This window comes from Mus musculus, chromosome X (assembly GCF_000001635.26).
Source record: "Mus musculus strain C57BL/6J chromosome X, GRCm38.p6 C57BL/6J".
Taxonomy (NCBI): Eukaryota; Metazoa; Chordata; class Mammalia; order Rodentia; family Muridae; genus Mus; species Mus musculus.
In genome coordinates, this window is record NC_000086.7 from 100,844,388 (window position 1) to 100,866,172 (window position 21,785).

General features: G+C 38.4%; 1 protein-coding gene across 1 annotated transcript in view; it reads right to left on the reverse strand.

Annotated features, from left to right (window-relative positions):
* Tex11 (testis expressed gene 11) overlaps positions 1-21,785 on the reverse strand; it is a 220,992-nt gene that overhangs the window by 5,740 nt on the left and 193,467 nt on the right. Inside the window, exons 26-28 of the mRNA NM_031384.2 lie at positions 7,439-7,588; positions 5,882-5,990; positions 4,662-4,782 (exon numbers count right to left, since the gene is read on the reverse strand). Coding sequence (NP_113561.2) covers positions 4,662-4,782; positions 5,882-5,990; positions 7,439-7,588 — 380 coding nt within the window. The remainder of the gene's footprint in view (positions 1-4,661; positions 4,783-5,881; positions 5,991-7,438; positions 7,589-21,785) is intronic.

Sequence of the window (21,785 nt, forward strand, 5' to 3'; positions counted from 1 at the left end):
CAGTCTGAGATACATACTGAGACTCTATTTAAGCCATTTAATTTAGTAACCTCAAAGGCTATTTTCAGTTATCCTAGACATAGAATGAAAATTTATAGTCTTTTAGATCCCAACAGTGTTACCTAAACTAAGGGACTATCAAAAGAGCGAAGAATCTATTGCTAAATGAGTTTCTAAGGCGTTAGTGTGTGTACAAGTAACTTGGAAGTATTGTTAAAATTTGTATTTTTGCTCCTCAAAGTCCTCCTCCATCTCTTAGAGACTCAATATCTTGGTGAAGACCAAGAGTCCCCTAGTTCTTTCCTGCCACCCCCGTTAGCCTTTCCTTCTAGCCTACCTCTATTCCTTTGTGACTCCTGCCAACATGCAAAAGAACCTTCTCTAACAGGGACCCACAGTGACTGTGCTAGACCTGGGACTAAGGGAGCCCACAGCTAGTACATTTGACTCTGATTCAGAGTGGGTCACAGCAACTAAAGTATGAAACACACACACAATGATGAAATGAAATATATACACTTGAAATGTCATAACTCCTGGTGCTTAGATTCCAGCACAAAACCACAAGTATAAACAACTAAGAAAATATATGCCTCTTCTAGAAACTAACAACCCCAATGTAATAGGCTTCAAGAAAAGCAATTTAGCTGGAGCACAACACAAAGACTTCCAAAAAGCAATTATGAATATGTTCAAAAACCTTAAAGAAGATATGAATAAGTGAAGACCATCAAAACACACAGAGTTGAATAAAATAATGAAAACAAATAAAGACATGAAAGCAAAAATTAACAAAGAAATTGAATAAGTAACATAAACACAAATGAAAACAAATCTGGAAATAAAAACCTCGGGATGCCCAACAAAAGCCTCAGAAATAAGCCTCAGCAACAGATTAAAATAAAAGGGGAAGAGAGAATTTTAGGTCTTGAAGACAGGGTAGAAAAAAATAAATAGTTAAGTCAAAGAAAATGTTAAATATAAAAAACCCAAGTCGTGGGAGAGGAGGTGTTTAGCTTAGCAGAGACTTGAAGTGCTAGGGTTGGGGATACTCAGGGAGGCTCCACCCTCTTAGAGGAGAAGGGAAGGATTGCAGGATGGGGTGACGTGGAGTGGGGCAGTGAGTGGGATGTAAAGTGAATTTAAAAAGACCAAGCAGAAACCTTCCAGGAAATCTGGGGCATTGTGAAAAGACCAAACTTCTTAAGGGAAAGAAACCCAGGTGAGAGGCACAGAAAATATTTTTAACAAAATCATAGAAAAACATTTTCTAAACCTAAAGAAAGAGATGCATATCAAGGTTCAAGAAACGAACAAATAGATAAAACATCCCATGATACATAATAATCAAAATAGTAAATGCACAGAACAAAGAACAGCTATTAAAAGCCACAAGGGAAAAAGACATATAAAAGGAGGTCCATTAGAACAACAACTGACTTTTTCAGTGCAGACTCTGAAAGCCAGAGGTCTAGGATGGATGTTCTATAAGCTCTGAGAGATCACATGTGCCAGCCCAAAATACTATGCCCAGCAAAAGTATCAATCACAATTGACAGAGAAAGAAAAGCATCTCATGGCAAAACCAAATTTAAGCAGTTTCTGCCTAACAATCTAGCTCTACAGAATTCACTAGAAGGAAAACTTAAGTTTGAAGAGGTTAACTACTGTTTAATGGATAGAAACACTACATCATATGAGACTTGCTCTTTTTATAAGGTCATATATTTTATATGCCATTAAACTAGAAAATCTGAAAAAGAGGAATTTCTTTGTTGTTGTTGTTGTTGTTTTTGAGATAGGATTTCACTATATATCCCTGGCTGTCCTGAAACTTACTATGTAGACCAAGCTGGTCTTGAACTCAGAGATCCACCCGCCTTTGCCTCCTAAGTGCTGCAGTTAAATGAAGGGGCATTTCCTAATTCTTTTTACAAAACTACTCTGATACCAAAACCACACAAAGCCCTCCACCCCCAATTTACAAATAAACCTCACTTATGAATATAGATGCAGAAATTCTTAATAAAATATTTTCAGCCTGAATTCAAGAACATATCAAATAGATCATACACCATGATCAAGTAAGCTTCATTCTGAAGATAAAGGATTGGCTCAACACTTGTCAATCAATAAACATAATTCACCATATAAACTGATTGAAAGAAAAAAAACCACATGATCACCATAATACAGAAAAGATTTTTGGCAAAATTCAACATCTCTTCATGATAAAAGCCCTGGAGAGTCTAAGGTACAGGGGACATACTCAGTATAATAAAGGCAATTTATGGTAAGCCCACAGCCAACATCAGTCTAAATGGAGAGAAACGCAAAGCAATTCACCAAAATTAGGAAGAAGACATGGCTGTGCTCAATGTAGTCCTGATGTCTTAGCTCGGACACTAAGACAACTGCAGGGGGTCAAAAGTATACAGATTGGAAAAGAAGGATTCTAAGTATCAATATTTGCTGACGATATGATACTATAGGTAAGTGACCCCGAAAATTCTACCAGAGAACTCCTACAGCTGATAAACACCTTTAGCCAAGTGGCTGGATACAAAAGTAATTTACAAAAACTGGTAGTGTTCTTGTATACAAATGACACACAGACTGAAAAAGAAGTCAGTGAAACAGTACTTTTAACAATAGCCTCAAAAATATCATGGGACAACTCTAAGCAAGTCAGTGAAAGAAGCCCTGAGGGCCAGCATAAAGAATGGAAACAGGCAACCTTGGGAGGTGGGAGGACCCTCTAGAATAGACTAGAGACCTGGGAGGTGAAATGCCCAACAGTGGGGAGAGGGAACTGTAGGGTCCATCTCTAGTAGAAAGACAGGGTATTAAGTGGAGGGATGGGGTTGCCATCCCACAGTCAAAAACTCTGACCCAGAATTGTCCCCATCTAAAAGAACTGCAAGGACAAAAATGGAGAAGAGACTGAGGGAAAGGAGGTCCAGTGACTGGCCCACATTGGGATCCATCTCAAGGCAATGCTCCAAGACCTGACACTATTACTGATGCTATATCTTGGAGAAAAGACAAGCATTATCAACGAAGAGTGCTGGTCAAACTGGTTGGCTACATGGGGAAAAATGAAAATAGATCCGTATATATGACTGTACAAAATTCAACTCCAAAGTGATCCAGCGCTTCAACATCAGACCAAGTACACCAAGTCTGATAGAAGAGAACACAGGGAATAGGCTTGAACTTACTGACACAGAAAAGGCCTTTCTGACTGGACCCAATAGCACAAGAATTAGATTAGGATCAACAATAAAGAAATGGGACCTCATGAAGCTACAAATCTTCTGTATGGCAAAAAACATTATCATTCAAGAAACTAGCAGCCTACACAATGGGAGAAAAAATCTTTATCAATTATATAACTGATAGGATGTATTTAGAACATATAAAGAACTAAAAAGAAAAAAGAAAAAAAGACCCAATTAAAAAAATGTGGTATAGGGGCTGGCGAGATGACTTAGTGGGTAAGAGCACTAATTATTTTCTGTATAAAAAGCTAAGCATATGATCATGTTTCAGGTAGGGGCAATACTGGACAGGAAACTCACAGGAAAATTAAAAATCAGCAGGCTCTCTAACAGAAGAGTGATAGGGATTAGAACTGTAGTGTGATTGATAAAAGTGGCAAAACTAAGTTCTTCAGAGAAGCTGTGGCCTCACAGAGACTATAGAGATTAATCAGTGTGGAGTTACAGTAAGTCTAATTTTTAGTTTGCATATAGAATACAGTTAGAAGTTCCAGATGTAGCTTCTGGATTAGAAATGGAATTTCCCCCTCTTCCTAAAAGGTTAAAGGTTGCAAAAGAAAAACCAAGTTGTTCAGTGCTGAGGTTTTTCATATTTAAATTCATATAGGCCGGAATTAACTTGTTCCAGGAAAAGTCTAGATTTCATTAGTCACTGATAGCTTGTATCAGATTGGCATCCTACTTACTATCTTATATTGTGATTTACAAATCCTGTTATATAAAAACAGCCAAGATTCTTAGATTTTGTTGTTGGTTTTGTTTACCTGCTTGATTTTGAGACAGAGTGTCATGATCTCAATCACTATGTAACCAAGGATGACCATGCATTTCTGATGCTTCCAGGTACTAGATTACAGGTGTGTGCCACCACATCTGGCTATGTGATGTTGGAGACAGAACCCTCAGCAAGCACTGTACAAACTGAGCTACGTCCCAAACCTATACTTAGATATCATTATGAATGTAAGTAATGGCTTTTTGCATTCTTTTCAGCAAGCCATCTTACTCTCCTGTTCTATAGCTCTCATAAACAACAGTTAACATCTTACATATCTTATTCATGAATAAGTTTATAGCACAGATACTATTTATAGTGACCCACACATGTGCAATGTGGTAGGCTCCAAAAATACAAAACAATTCAAGATGAATAGTAGTCTTGTTATTCTGACCCAAACCTTATACTTATACTAGTAAACTTATACTAGAAAATCCCTACAATTGACTACATTTTATAAACTCAGAGATACTTTTAAGGTGATATCTACATTGTAATGTGAATTTACCATAAAAATCCTATCAGAAAGTATCATTCTGTATGAATTCAAATATACAATTCCTTACAATCATCTGCAAGTTTACTATTGCTCTTTGACTTACGTTTTGGCGAATGATGCTCAGAGTATTTTTAAAATGGCTCTGAACTTCTTTTAGGGGATACAGCGATATATTCCATACTTCATCTGCCACCAGAAGTTTAATCAAGTTGTGCATGCATACGCTGAAAATATAAAGAGAGAAACGTAAGAAAATAAAAAGTAAGGAAAGAGATCAGTGGCCTGGCTAAGACAGTTAACTCTGAGTCTCAGCTCACACTGAGAGCTTTGTAGTACTTCTGCTCCTTCTTTCATTTTGATCTTGCTTCTAATCTTGGAAGACAGAGTTTTGAAAATGTAAAAGGGGTTCACTAGCCCTTCCTTTGATACTTGTTGTTGGTTGTCATTTTAGTCAACTTCACTTCTCTCATAAAATAATTGTTTAATTAACGTATTTTAATGTGTGTGTGTGTGTGTGTGTGTGTGTGTGTGTGTGAGCCCAACGCACACAAGCTTGAGCAGAAGTCAGGGGACCACTCTCCAGAGTTGGTTCTCTCCTTCAACTATGTGGGTCCTGAAGACTACACATAGAAGACCATCAGATACGGCAGCAGGTACCTTCATCTGATGAACCATTTTGCCAGCCCAATCACACCATTGTCATATTTTATGAGCTGATTTAATTTATGGGCATTTAAGCAATCATGCTACCTCCTCAAGGACACAAAGATATTAAAATTGGACTGAAATTGACAAAAAGTGAAGATCTTACTTCTCAGAACAGAAAGACTGTAATGAATTTTTCCTGAAAAAAAAAACAAAACCACATAACATTATTGATACTTAAAAGTACTAAGGAAAAAAAACAGAAGAAAATTAAGGAAAAATGTTGAAGTTGAGTGGTGGCTACAAAGTTATGATAATTTGGGATATTTAGTAAATGACATGAAAGAAGGAAGATACATAGTACTATTTTATTATATGCCTAGAAAAATGAAGGAAACCAGGATATACCCTTCTTTTTCTCCCCTGAGAACGGTGGATTCCTTATTCTTGCTTAATATTTTTCAGTGTCTAATGCAATGTTCACTGCAGAGAAGTTTACAGGATAGTTTCCCTATAATCTTCTATGTTGGCCCCATTGATTATAGTGGCTGACTTAGGAGACACTGACTAGAGGTTTTTGTTTGTTTTGAGTTTTCTTTTTCTTTTTTTCTTTTTTCTTTTCTTTCTTTTTTTTGCTTCCATAAAACTTAATTTAGCTGTTAAACTATATTTACTAACCTGTATTTTAAAACATCAACTGGCTCCTGTTTTCTGTACATCAATAAAAGTTTTTTCATGGCCTTATGTGCAATAGTAGGATAGTATGCAGGTTTATCCATAGCTAGTACTATAAGAAAAGAAAAGGAAAGGATCTGAATGTCACATTATCTTATTTATTACAGTTTTCATGCAGGACTATAACATGCATGCTCTAATGGAAAAAACTATTCTCTCTCTCTCTCTCTCTCTCTCTCTCTCTCTCGCACACACACACACACACACACACACACACACACACACACACCAAATTTTATAAAATGATGATTCTACAGACGTTTTCAGAAAGAGTCTCTTATTTCCAGGCAGAGTACCACTATAGGACTTTCAGGTTACATTCATTCGATTAGTGACCGAAAAGCTGCCATTTCTGTAACCATGCACATAGTACTACAGGTGATACAACTATCTTATAAACCACAATGAAGGAAAGGCAAGCTAAGAAAGAAATAGAAGCAGATCAATAAAAGGCTGCTAATCAAAGCCAGACACCAATCTGCAATATACTGGTTTTGTTGTTGTTACTGCTGCTGCCAGATGTGAAAAATAGAAAGGCTTTGACATTACTGCCTTATAGAGTCTTAGAAGTCTCTAAGACTTTCAGATGTGGTCAAGAAGCCTGTAGAGCAGTTCGATTAGATAAGGAGTGGTAGTCATAGAGTATGCCTCACTGGTCCACTGCTAGAAAACCCAAGGCAACTGTAGTGTACTGGAAGGAACCTAATACCTTTACTAATCATGTTCAAGCAATTGTGGAAAGTAACAGGTAAGAGGGAAGATAATCAGGGCATTTCCGGCAGTATATTCTCCAAATGGTGTTGAGGCTCATAAGTCCTATAGAATAGCTTAACATTTTTTGAAAATGACACATGTTAAAATATTTCCAAATTCCTAGGGGCTAGTGAGGTGGCTCAGTGTATAAAAAGATACTTGTTACCTAGGCTGATGATCAGAATTCAATCCCTGGGGCCTATATGCTGCCAACGCAAATTGCCTCCTGCAAGTTTTCAGCTAACCTTCACACATGTAAACACACACACACACACACAGACAGAGAGAAAAAAAACTTTCAAAAATTCCAGATTTCTCCATACATTTTAGTAAATTACTAAGGCTGAGTCATCTTTGATCATCAAAGTAGCTATTTATCATCTTTAGCTACCTACATAAAACTAACTTTCCAAAGTTTGTGCTTCCTCTATCATGTCATTACATAATTAAATTCTACATATAGACTGCATTTGAGCACCTATTATGAGCAATGCTCTTCACTAAGATTTATTAGTATAATATATATATGTATTTATAAGTAAGTATTCCTCATGATCCTAATGAGATTACAATCTTATAGAGTGAAAAAGATAACTATATAAATGATTTTAATTCAAAATAGCTTAAGAATGCATCAGAAAGGGAGAAACAATATACCATGAGGGAAATCATCTCAAGGTCAGAAGACAGAAAACTGTAGGCTCTAAACGGGCACTGGCCTTACACAGGCACAAATAGAGCACTTACATGCCATTGTTTCAAGTGTTCTGCATTCTAAATCAGGCATCTTCCAAACTGAATCCACAAATCTGCTCAGTGATGGATCATTCGTTTTGGTTTTAACTTCAAATTCATAGAGCAGAAGCAATACCCCACAGTCATCACCTGAGAAGTCCCCTAAAGAAAAGGCGAAGTTAAACATCTTCTGTTACTTCAACATTGATACTCTCTTCAATCCTATCCTAATCTGACAGGTTTTCCCATAAGGGAAAATTAATTTCACTTACAGTTTGAAGGCCATCTCAGACTCTATTGGTAGACTTTCAGCATTTTAATATCTGTAACTACATCGCTAATTTTACTACCCTGTAACAGATTTACTAGCATTTCCTAGGTATTCTGAAACTTCAGCTGTGATGCTTGTAACTGGCCTGAAAAGGTTCTGGTGCTATTGCTAAGATATGCTTGCATCCTTTGAGCCGACACTCACTGTCATGGCTCAAACAGAAAACACAATGCTGCATGAACTAACAATAGTTTTATGAGCAAAAGAGCTTCCAGATTTGTTTCACTTAGTCAGTCAATAATGTATCTTGGTTCTCATCATGAAAAGAATATTATTTCCCATGCTACACACCATACTTGAGTTTTATTTGCCATTCATTGAATGACTATTTGAAGTAGCTGGATGCAGTAGCATTACATGGTGGTTGGGGCACGCTACAGTGCAAGATTACACCTGTAATCTTGGAAGACTTGGTTGTTCTGAGCCTCTTCCAGGCAGCTTGCTGGTCTCTGCTTCTTCCAGGCAGCTCAGCTTGAGTGTCTCTAAACAGTTCTCATTGCTTATTTATGCATGGGGAAGAAGGACCTAGTACATTTGGTCAGTTTCAGGGACTTTCTGAAGCTACTGAGTTATTTACTTCCTGAGCATAAAGAGTTTCCCTGCCGCAGGCATGTTGTACTTTCCCTTAGAACATCCTGTTGTTTGCCCTCCCTACATGCGCCTTAGTGAGCCACCCGCCCAGGATAGCCTGTTGTTTACTTGCCTTTGAATACATAGCCTGTCTTCAATATCTAATTGTTGCATTTCCTTTAATATCCTGTGTCTTAATGAGCTTCCTTTCAAGAAGGAAAGTTTTCATCCTAGAGGAAACGGCTTCACAATACCGCCTGCCCCCTTTCTGAAAATGTTTAGGAGCAGAAAGAATCCAGTTTTCTAGATTTCTGAATACTTACATTATCTACAATGAGATATATTGAGAATTAGACAAAATCTAAAGACAAATTCATTTATGTTCTGTTATACATTTATGCAGAACACTAAGGTAGTTTTGTATATTAGCCTTTTCTATCCTTCCCCTCCCTGCTCCTTTCTTCCTTTCCCTTCTATTTATTTGTATGCATATGTATGTGCATAGGCACTTGTGCATATGGCATTCAGAGGATAACTTCCAGGAGCTTGTTCTCTCTACCCATGTCATGGGTCCTGGGGATCAAACTTGGGTCATCAGGATGGGCAGCAAGCCCTTTTAGCTATCAAGCCATTTTGCTGGCTTTCCCCTCACTTTTTTTTTTTTTTTAGACAGGTTGGCCTTGTACTCAGGTCTCCACTCCCCACCTCTCAAGTACTGGAATTATATATATATGTGTACCAATGTATCTGGCTTTTATAATATTTTCAGGACACTTTTATTTTGACTGTGACCGGTCATATGAAGTCAAATGTGGAATTTTCCACTTGTGGCATTATGCCTGTCCTAAAATATTTTGGATTTTAGGAATTTTTGTAATTTGGATTTTCAGATTTCAACCTGTGAAGTAATAATATTTTATAATCACTGCCAGTAGACAATCAACAAACTTCTATACCTGTTATTGTCAGTGTTGAAGTTAGAACATGATTCTCCCACAGTTATGTGTTACCTCCTAAATAATATTGTCATTAAACTTTAGTGGGTCCTTCCAATCCTACAGAATTTTCCAAATGACGTTTCTCTGTTTGCAGAACATTTTCATTCCTTGAATCCTTTTTCAGTTGTTTTACTTTTGCAACATATTCTGATGTTTTTATTTTCTTTTACTCTTTCCTGGCCTTCAGTCACACTTTCTAGGACAGCACTTGTTAGAAACAGTGGAATGAAGGCCAGAGTAAGAAAAACTGTTATAAGGAAGCTGTGTGGGTCCTTTGCAGTGCATTCTACAGCATACTCAATTCAAGCCTTTATACCAAACATTTTTGGAGCAGTCCTAGGAAAACTTTGTCCCAATGGTGATTTCTAACTTGACTTAGGACTGGTAGTAAGCCAATGACAAAGTCAGATGATCTTTTGTTATCTTCTTTAGTTCTCATGTATACCTCTGAAAGTTTAATGTCAGAATCCAAGTTCGTCATTTATAGATACACTAAAGCACAGCCCACACAAGTTCAGACCGAGCCTGCACACAGTATTTCAACACAACATTTGTTTTCTAAAAGGTCAGAGGCAATGAGTGATTTGTTTCACCCAGAATATTTAACTGATTTGAAATGAGAAAATGAAAAACTTGTTTTTTTTAGATATAAGCAAAGACTCTGGAGTCTGGTAAAGAGTCTGATAGCTGATGCTTCATGTTGGTATCCTTGGGATTCTATAATGTCCCAGTGGTGGTTGAGGCTTCCCTATCATAGGAAAAAAAATCTAAGTGCCAATTAGTACTTTATTTTTAAAGTATATTTTTACTTTAAAGAGTAAATTAAAAGGCACAGGTATTCAAATTTGAGTACCTGACTAAACATTTTAGCTAAAATTAATAAGAGAAAACTGTTACTTTATGAGCAATGGCATTATTTTTGCCAATGTTAAAAATTGAAATTTCAAGCAAAGGCATGAATTAATTTTTTAAATGACCATATTGAAAGGGGCTTTATTTATTTATTTATTTGACTTTGATTGTTAATCAAAGTCAAAATAACAAAAATTTAATTTATTTTTATTTCAAGTTCCTGGGTGCTTTGCCTGGATGTATGTCTGTGGACCATATGTGTGCCTGGTAGCTGTGGAGGCCAGACAAAGGTGTTGGATCCCCCAGGAATGGAGCTATGGATGGTGAGCCACCATGTGGATGCTAGGAATTGAATCCCCGATCCTCTGAAGGAGCAGTCAGTGCTTTTAACTCCCGAGTTTCTCTCCAGTCCAAATGTCTGAATTTTAAAACACTGTCTTCATAACTATGAGATGACAATTTACCAAAGAACATTTGAAACTTTTTTCTGAGATAATTATATTAACAAACACCAATATCACTTGCTAAAATTTTAATATGTAAGAAATATAAGTATTTTATTGGATAAATTAATATGCCAATGTTTGAATAATTTTCATAATTAGGGAATTAATGTTTTCAAAATGACAATGTGTAGTATTATATTGATAAATCATTAGTAAAAGATCCATTTTGAGTATCAGACACTGAATTTTAGTGTTACTGCATGAAAACTACATCATATTGTTTTAATTTCCATATCACAGGCAGTTAAAATAACTATCAACTGAATTTTAGTATTGTATGAAAAATGTATATTCATATCTAAAAAGTTCCTCTCAAATATAGTTAGATAAAAGTAGCAAGTTCTAGTGTTCTACGGCACAGTGAGGTAACCATAAATCATACTATCCTATATATCAATCATATATTAATAATCAGAAGAGTAGAGCCTGAAATCTCTAATCAAAGTAATACAGAGATGGAAATGTTAACTGTCCTGATTTTATCAGTGAATACTGTATTGCTATATCTTATACATAAATACAGTTGAAATAAAAATATAATGAAATGGGAAAATATCCCATGTTCATGAATTAGAAGATTTAACACAGTTAAGAAGCCAATACTTACAAAATAAATAAAAGCCATGAGGTGGTGGTGGCGCACGCCTCTAATCTCAGCACTTGGGAGGCAGAGGCAGGTGGATCTCTGAGTTTCAGGCCAGTCTGGTCTATAGGACAGCCAAGGCTACACAAAGAAACCCTGCCTCAAAACATCCTCTCCCCAAAATTCCAAACTGATTCCAAAGTTTATATGGAAAGTCAACTGGCCTAGAATACTCAAAATTATCTTGAAAGAATATAAAAATTGAGTAGCTAAAACTTTGTGATTACAAAGCTTACTAAAGGAACAAAAAGATGGATATTATGGTACTTCCATTAGGACAGACCTATCATCAATGAAATCTAACCAATAATCCAGGAATGCAGTCATGTATCTATGACAAATTAACTTTCCACACGTGAGATAAGACTATTCATAGGGAATGACTAGTCTTTGAAATAAAACTCTTCTGTGACAAGTAGATAATTACATGTTAAAGAATGAAATTGGATTTGTACTTGATGCCATATACAAAAATTAACTCAGAACGGATCAAGCCGTTTTTCATAGAAGTGAATGAATTCTCACCCTGAAGGCTCTAGATTAGTTACTGTGCTAGTAGATTCTTATAAAATGAGGCTAAGCTTCCTCTTTTGTTTCTTGTTTCATATTAGCTCACCCTTTCACCTTCTGCCATGTTATACGCTCATTACATGCCTTCATTGATTTTAAATCCCCAGCCTCTGGAACTATGAGGCAAATTATATAGTAGAAAATAGCCATCTGAAAAACATGCACAGTATATTTCATGGGAAAAAATTACCAGAAAAATCAAAGCAATCATAAGTCATCATAAGTATACTCACTAGGACTGCTGGAATAATGATAATATTGATAATGATGATGATGATAATAATAATAAAAATATTATTATTAAATAATACTGATGATAGTAATAATAAAAACATTGCCAAAGAGGTAAAGAAATTTGAGGCTCTATGTACTGTCAATGGGAATGTAAAATTGTTCAAATGCTTTGAAATATAGTTTGGCAGTTTCTCAAATGATTAAGCATAGTAATCATATGACTAGCAATTCCACTTCTAGGTACATACCCAAGAAAAGTAAAAGGATGTACAGACAAAAACTTCTATGCAAATGTTTATAACAGCATTACTCATAACTATCATAAGAGAAAAACAAGCTAAATGATCAATTGATCAAAAGATGAATAAAATAGTATATTTATAAGATGGAATATTTGATTATGAGAAGTAATGAAGTATTGATAGTCCCTACAACATGGGGGAACTTTGAAAATATGAAATAGTCTAAAGTAAAAGCCAGTCACAAACTATACATATTATATGATTCGATATATATGAAACATTCAGAATATGCAAATCTATTTGAACAGAACATAAATTAGTGGTTCAGAAAATACAAGGGCTGATAAAAGGTTTGAAGTTTCTTTACGAGGTAATGGAATGCGACCTGACTGTGGTTTCACTTAGCTGAATACAGTAAAGTCTACTGAATTATACATTTTCATGGATGAATTGCATGACATTCATTTTTCAAAGATTTAAATAAAGTAGTTTCCTTGGATGTATGTGTGTGCAAGTGTATGCTACATGTATGTGGGCACCTGCAGAGGCCAGAAATGGTCAACAAGTCCCTTGGTGCTGACTTTATGGGTGGCTATGAATTGCCAATATGGGTGCCAAGAACTGAACTTAGATCCTCTTAAAATCATCAAGTATTCTTGACTTTTTATCCATCTCTCTAACCACCCCAACACATTAGTTTTTCAAATTGAATCCAGTATATCCTATTGTGCTTGAATTATTTTCCTCATGAAAATGCCTGTGATTTTCATTTAGATTTTTGCATGGACCAGAGACTATTTTCTTTTCTTGCTTTGCAGTGTTCTACTCTACAAACATTATTCAATTTATTTAATTCGTCCCTCTGTTGACATAGTTGTTTCAGATTTTTAGCTTTTATGAATAGAAATACTGTGAAGATTTTTGTGCATATTAGTAATAGATACATTTATTATACTTGAATATATGCTTATGGGTGAGACTGCAAAGCCCTTGCTAAGATGTGTGTGTGTGTACTCTTTGGAATAGTTTATGGAACCTTTAGGAGATGGAGTCTTGTGGAGAATGTATTTCACTGGGGACAGACTTTGGTTGCCCGAATTCCTGTGCTTTCTTCTCTGTGCTCGTGTCTCTAGCTGCATATGTAGCAGAAGATTGCCTAGTCGGCCATCACTGGGAAGAGAGGCCCCTTGGTATTGCAAACTTTATATGCGCCAGTACAGGGGAACGCCAGGACCAAGAAGTGGGAGTGGGGGGAGGGTTTAGGGAACTTTCGGGATAGCATTTGAAATGTATATAAAGAAAATATCTAATAATAATAAAAAAGAAAAGAAAAGAAAAGAAAATTTGATCAGCTTCCCACTTCGGCTGTCAGGAATGCCCTACCTGTTGCCATGCCTTCTCCGCCATGATGCACAGTATCCCTTTGGCACTGTAATCCCAGATATAGCCTCTTCTCCTCTAAGTTTCTTGTGGCCATGTCAGTATTTTTAACACAACAGAGGTTTATCAATACATAGTAGATCACGTTTTACTTCTAATTTGTATTTCCTTGATGAATAAAGATATAGTGCATCTTTCCTGTTCCTTACTGACTACTTCGATATTTTCTTTTGTGATGCTCCCATGTTCTTTTGCCTATTTTGTATTGAGCTATAGGAATTTTTTATATAGTCTGAAATATGTCAAATTCCTGTGTTTTCTTCCTATTTGTGGTTTGTATTTTTTTTCAGTGGTGGCTTTTGACAACCTGAAGTTCCCTTTTTTGTTGTTATTCTGTTTTATTTATTGAGACAGGGTTTCTCTGTGTAGCCCTGGCAGCCTTGGAACTTGCTCTGTTGGCCAGGCTGGCCTCGAACTCAGAAATCCACCTGCCTCTGCCTCCCCAGGGCCAGAATGAAAGTTTTATGTCACCACAGCCAGGTTTGACAATCTCAAGTTCTTAATTGTATAAAAGTGCACTTTATTGTTATTTTCTTATATGGTTGATAATTTGCATTCCCAAGGTTTTAACAATATTCCTCTACAGTTTTCCTTAGAAATTTTATTGTTTTACACTGTGATACTTCATCTTTTGAGATAGGATCTTACCATACCACCAAGGATGGCCTTGAATTCCTGATCTTAAGTGTTAAGTGGTCTTCCTGCCTCTGCCTCCTGAGTAGCCATGATTGCAGAATATGCCAATGTGCTCAGCCTATCTCAAGTCAATGTTTATATATACAGTGTGTGTGTATGATGTAAAGGGAGATCAAGGTTAATGTTTTTCCCATATTTATATAAAATTATCCCAACATTTTTTTTTCCATTTTTTATTAGGTATTTAGCTCATTTACATTTCCAATGCTATACCAAAAGTCCCCCTTACCCACCCACCCCCACTCCCCTACCCACCCACTCCCCCCCTTTGGCCCTGGCGTTCCCCTGTACCGGGGCACACAAAGTCTGCGTGTCCAATGGGCCTCTCTTTCCAGTGATGGCCGACTAGGCCATCTTTTGATACATATGCAGCTAGAGTCAAGAGCTCAGGGGTACTGGTTAGTTCATAATGTTGTTCCACCTATAGGGTTGAAGATCCCTTTAGCTCCTTGGGTACTTTCTCTAGCTCCTCCATTGGGAGCCCTGTGATCCATCCATTAGCTGACTGTGAGCATCCACTTCTGTGTTTGCTAGGCCCCGGCATAGTCTCACAAGAGACAGCTACATCTGGGTCCTTTCGATAAAATCTTGCTAGTATATGCAATGGTGTCAGCGTTTGGATGCTGATTATGGGGTGGATCCCTGGATATGGCAGTCTCTACATGGTCCATCCTTTCATCTCAGCTCCAAACTTTGTTTCTGTAACTCCTTCCATGGGTGTTTTGTTCCCACTTCTAAGGAGGGGCATAGTGTCCACACTTCAGTCTTCATTTTTCTTGAGTTTCATGTGTTTAGGAAATTGTATCTTATATCGTGGGTATCCTAGGTTTTGGGCTAGTATCCACTTATCAGTGAGTACATATTGTGTGAGTTCCTTTGTGATTGTGTTACCTCACTCAGGATGATGCTCTCCAGGTCCATCCATTTGGCTAGGAATTTCATAAATTCATTCTTTTTAATAGCTGAGTAGTACTCCATTGTGTAGATGTACCACATTTTCTGTATCCATTCCTCTGTTGAGGGGCATCTGGGTTCTTTCCAGTTTCTGGCTATTATAAATAAGGCTGCTATGAACATAGTGGAGCATGTGTCCTTCTTACCAGTTGGGGCTTCTTCTGGATATATGCCCAGGAGAGGTATTGCTGGATCCTCCGGTAGTACTATGTCCAATTTTCTGAGGAACCGCCAGACTGATTTCCAGAGTGGTTGTACAAGCCTGCAATCCCACCAACAATGGAGGAGTGTTCCTCTTTCTCCACATCCTCGCCAGCATCTGCTGTCACCTGAATTTTTGATCTTAGCCATTCTCACTGGTGTGAGGTGGAATCTCAGGGTTGTTTTGATTTGCATTTCCCTGATGATTAAGGATGTTGAACATTTTTTCAGGTGCTTCTCTGCCATTCGGTATTCCTCAGGTGAGAATTCTTTGTTCAGTTCTGAGCCCCATTTTTTAAGGGGGTTATTTGATTTTCTGAGGTCCACCTTCTTGAGTTCTTTATATATGTTGGATATTAGTCCCCTATCTGATTTAGGATAGGTAAAGATCCTTTCCCAGTCTGTTGGTGGTCTTTTTGTCTTATAGACAGTGTCTTTTGCCTTGCAGAAACTTTGGAGTTTCATTAGGTCCCATTTGTCAATTCTCGATCTTACAGCACAAGCCATTGCTGTTCTGTTCAGGAATTTTTCCCCTGTGCCCATATCTTCAAGGCTTTTCCCCACTTTCTCCTCTATAAGTTTCAGTGTCTCTGGTTTTATGTGAAGTTCCTTGATCCACTTAGATTTGACCTTAGTACAAGGAGATAAGTATGGATCGATTCGCATTCTTCTACATGATAACAACCAGTTGTGCCAGCACCAATTGTTGAAAATGCTGTCTTTCTTCCACTGGATGGTTTTGGCTCCCTTGTCGAAGATCAAGTGACCATAGGTGTGTGGGTTCATTTCTGGGTCTTCAATTCTATTCCATTGGTCCACTTGTCTGTCTCTATACCAGTACCATGCAGTTTTTATCACAATTGCTCTGTAGTAAAGCTTTAGGTCAGGCATGGTGATTCCACCAGAGGTTCTTTTATCCTTGAGAAGAGTTTTTGCTATCCTCGGTTTTTTGTTATTCCAGATGAATTTGCAAATTGCTCCTTCTAATTCGTTGAAGAATTGAGTTGGAATTTTAATGGGGATTGCATTGAATCTGTAGATTGCTTTTGGCAAGATAGCCATTTTTACAATGTTGGTCCTGCCAATCCATGAGCATGGGAGATCTTTCCATCTTCTGAGATCTTCTTTAATTTCTTTCTTCAGGGACTTGAAGTTTTTATCATACAGATCTTTCACTTCCTTCGTTAGAGTCACGCCGAGATATTTTATATTATTTGTGGCTATTGAGAAGGGTGTTGTTTCCCTAATTTCTTTCTCAGCCTGTTTATTCTTTGTGTAGAGAAAGGCCATTGACTTGTTTGAGTTAATTTTATATCCAGCTACTTCACCGAAGCTGTTTATCAGGTTTAGGAGTTCTCTGTTGGAATTTTTAGGGTCACTTATATATACTATCATATCATCTGCAAAAAGTGATATTTTGACTTCCTCTTTTCCAATTTGTATCCCCTTGATCTCCTTTTGTTGTCGAATTGCTCTGGCTAATACTTCAAGTACTATGTTGAAAAGGTAGGGAGAAAGTGGGCAGCCTTGTCTAGTCCCTGATTTTAGTGGGATTGCTTCCAGCTTCTCTCCATTTACTTTGATGTTGGCTACTGGTTTGCTGTAGATTGCTTTTATCATGTTTAGGTATTGGCCTTGAATTCCTGATCTTTCCAGAACTTTTATCATGAATGGGTGTTGGATCTTGTCAAATGCTTTTTCTGCATCTAACGAGATGATCATGTGGTTTTTGTCTTTGAGTTTGTTTATATAATGGATTACATTGATGGATTTTCGTATATTAAACCATCCCTGCATCCCTGGAATAAAACCTACTTGGTCAGGATGGATGATTGCTTTAATGTGTTCTTGGATTCGGTTAGCGAGAATTTTATTAAGGATTTTTGCATCGATGTTCATAAGAGAAATTGGTCTGAAGTTCTCTATCTTTGTTGGATCTTTCTGTGGTTTAGGTATCAGAGTAATAGTGGCTTCATAAAATGAGTTGGGTAGAATACCTTCTACTTCTATCTTGTGAAAAAGTTTGTGCAGAACTGGAGTTAGATCTTCTTTGAAGGTCTGATAGAACTCTGCACTAAACCCGTCTGGTCCTGGGCTTTTTTTGGCTGGGAGACTATTAATAACTGCTTCTATTTCTTTAGGGGATATGGGACTGTTTAGAAGGTCAACTTGATCCTGATTCAACTTTGGTACCTGGTATCTGTCCAGAAATTTGTCCATTTCGTCCAGGTTTTCCAGTTTTGTTGAGTATAGCCTTTTGTAGAAGGATCTGATGGTGTTTTGGATTTCTTCAGGATCTGTTGTTATGTCTCCCTTTTCATTTCTGATTTTGTTAATTAGGATTTTGTCCCTGTGCCCTTTAGTGAGTCTAGCTAAGGGTTTATCTATCTTGTTGATTTTCTCAAAGAACCAACTCCTCGTTTGGTTAATTCTTTGAATAGTTCTTCTTGTTTCCACTTGGTTGATTTCACCCCTGAGTTTGATTATTTCCTGCCGTCTACTCCTCTTGGGTGAATTTGCTTCCTTTTTTTCTAGAGCTTTTAGATGTGTTGTCAAGCTGCTAGTATGTGCTCTCTCCCGTTTTTTCTTGAAGGCACTCATAGCTATGAGTTTCCCTCTTAGAAATGCTTTCATTGTGTCCCAAAGGTTTGGGTACGTTGTGGCTTCATTTTCATTAAACTCTAAAAAGTCTTTAATTTCTTTCTTTATTCCTTCCTTGACCAAGGTATCATTGAGAAGAGTGTTGTTCAGTTTCCATGTGAATGTTGGCTTTCTGTTATTTATTTTGTTATTGAAGATCAGCCTTAGTGCATGGTGATCTGATAGGATACATGGGACAATTTCAATATTTTTGAATCTGTTGAGGCCTGATTTGTGACCTATTATGTGGTCAATTTTGGAGAAGGTACCATGAGGTGCTGAGAAGAAGGTATATCCTTTTGTTTTAGGGTAAAATGTTCTGTAGATATCTGTCAGATCCATTTGTTTCATCACTTCTGTTAGTTTCAGTGTGTCCCTGTTTAGTTTCTGTTTCCATGATCTGTCCATTGGTGAAAGTGGTGTGTTGAAGTCTCCCACTATTATTGTGTGAGGCGCAATGTGTGCTTTGAGCTTTACTAAAGTTTCTTTAGTGAATGTGGCTGCTCTTGTATTTGGAGCATAGATATTCAGAATTGAGAGTTCCTCTTGGAGGATTTTACCTTTGATGAGAATGAAGTGTCCCTCCTTGTCTTTTTTGATGACTTTGGGTTGGAAGTCAATCTTATCAGATATTAGGATGGCTACTCCTGCTTGTTTCTTCATACCATTTGCTTGGAAAATTGTTTTCCAGCCTTTCATTCTGAGGTAGTGTCTATCTTTTTCTCTGAGATGAGTTTCCTGTAAGCAGCAAAATGTTGGGTCTTGTTTGTGTAGCCAGTTTGTTAGTCTATGTCTTTTTATTGGCGAGTTGAGACCATTGATGTTAAGAGATATTAAGGAAAAGTAATTGTTGCTTCCTGTTATTTTAGTTGTTAAAGGTGGCATTCTGTTCTTGTGGCTGTCTTCTTTTAGGTTTGTTGAGGGATTACCTTCTTGTTTTTTCTAGGGCGTTGTTCCCGTTCTTGTATTGGTTTTTTTCTGTTATTATCCTTTGAAGGGCTGGATTCGTGGAGAGATAATGCGTGAATTTGGTTTTGTCGTGGAATACTTTGGTTTCTCCCTCTATGATAATTGAGAGTTTGGCTGGGTATAGTAGCCTGGGCTGCAGTTTGTGTTCTCTTAGTGTCTGTATAACATCTGTCCAGGCTCTTCTGGCTTTCATAGTCTCTGGTGAAAAATCTGGTGTAATTCTGATAGGCTTGCCTTTATATGTTACTTGACCTTTTTCCCTTACTGCTTTTAGTATTCTATCTTTATTTAGTGCATTTGATGTTCTGATTATTATGTGTCGGGAGGAATTTCTTTTCTGGTCCAGTCTATTTGGAGTTCTGTAGGCTTCTTGTATGTTCATATGCATCTCATTCTTTAGATTTGGGAAGTTTTCTTCAATAATTTTGTTGAAGATGTTTGCTGGACCTTTGAGTTGAAAATCTTCATTCTCATCCACTCCTATTATCCGTACGTTTGGTCTTCTTATTGTGTCCTGGATTTCCTGGATATTTTGAGTTAGGATCTTTTTGCATTTTCCATTTTCTTTGATTGTTGTGCCGATGTTCTCTATGGAATCTTCTGCACCTGAGATTCTCTCTTCCATCTCTTGTATTCTGTTGCTGATGCTCAAATCTATGGTTCCAGATTTCTTTCCTAGGGTTTCTATCTCTAGTGTTGCCTCGCTTTGAGTTTTCTTTATTGTGTCTACTTCCCTTTTTAGGTCTAGTATGGTTTTGTTCATTTCCATCACCTGTTTGTATGTTTTTTCCTCTTTTTCTGTAAGGACTTCTACCTGTTTGATTGTGTTTTCCTGTTTTTCTTTAAGGACTTGTAACTCTTTAGCAGTGTTCTCCTGTATTTCTTTAAGTGATTTATTAAAGTCCTTCTTGATGTCCTCTACCATCATCATGAGATATGCTTTTAAATCTAGGTCTAGGTTCTCAGGTGTGTTGGGGTTCCCTGGACTGGGCGAAGTGGGTGTGCTGGGTTCTGGTGATGGTGAGTGGTCTTGGTTCCTGTTAGTAAGATTCCTCCGTTTACCTTTCGCCATCTGGTAATCTCTGGAGTTAGTAGTTATAGTTGATTCTGTTTAGAGATTGTTCTTCTGGTGATTCTGTTACCGTCTATCAGCAGACCTGGGAGACAGATTCTCTCCTCTGAGTTTCAGTGCTCAGAGCACTCTCTGCTGGCAAGCTCTCTTACAGGGAAGGTGCGCAGATATCTTGTATTTGGACCTCCTCCTGGCCGAAGAAGAAGGCCCAAAACAGGACCTTTCTCAGACACTGTGTTGCTTTGGCAGTTCCCAGGTGGTACAGACTCTCACCTAAGCAGACTAAATTCCTAAGTTCCTTGGAGTCCCGGGACCAAGATGGCGACCGCTGCTGCTGTGGCTTAGGCCGCCTCCCCTGCCGGGTGGGCACCTGTCCTCCGGTCCGGAAGGTGGCCGGCTGTCCCCGGCCCACACAGGGTGCTGCCTCAGCCCCTCTGTGCTTCTGCCTGTTCCAGAGGCTGTCAGGTTCTCTGGAGCACCCTCTCACCTGTTCAGACTAATTTCCTAAGTTCGGCGGGTCCCGGACCAAGATGGCGACCACTGCTGCTGTGGCTTAGGCCGCCTCCCCAGCCGGGCGGGCACCTGTCCTCCGGTCCGGACGGTGGCTGGCTGTCCCCGGCCCACACAGGGTGCTGCCTCAGTGCCTCTGTGCTTCCGCCTGTTCCAGAAGCTGTCAGGTTCTCTGGCGCACCCTCTCACCTGTTCAGACTAATTCCCTAAGTTCGGCGGGTCCCGGACCAAGATGGTGACCGCTGCTGCTGTGGCTTAGGTCGCCTCCCCAGCCGGGCGGGCACCTGTCCTCCGGTCCGGAAGGTGGCAGGCTGTCCCCGGCCCACACAGGGTGCTGCCTCAGCGCCTCTGTGCTTCTGCCTGTTCCAGAAGCTGTCAGGTTCTCTGGCGCACCCTCTCACCTGTTCAGACTAATTTCCTAAGTTCGGCGGGTCTCGGACCAAGATGGCGACCGCTGCTGCTGTGGCTTAGGTCGCCTCCCCAGCCGGGTGGGCACCTGTCCTCTGGTCCGGAAGGTGGCCGGCTGTCCCCGGCCCACACAGGGTGCTGCCTCAGCCCCTCTGTGCTTCTGCCTGTTCCAGAGGCTGTCAGGTTCTCTGGCGCACCCTCTCACCTGTTCAGACTAATTTCCTAAATTCGGCGGGTCCCGGACCAAGATGGCGACCACTGCTGCTGTCTATCCCAACATTTTTAACATAAAACAAGAGCAACACAACAGCCTGTTTCCCATTGTAAAGTATTAGGCACATTGTTGCAAATCAAATCACTATTTGTGGGTTTATTTCTAGATTCTATATTTTATTTCTAGATAATCTATTATACATTCTTTGTCTTGGGATTTAAATCCTAGGATTCTACCTATCTTTTTCACAATTGCCCTTTGTGTCTCCATAAAGATTTTCATATCATCCTTCCAGTTTATGCAATTGAA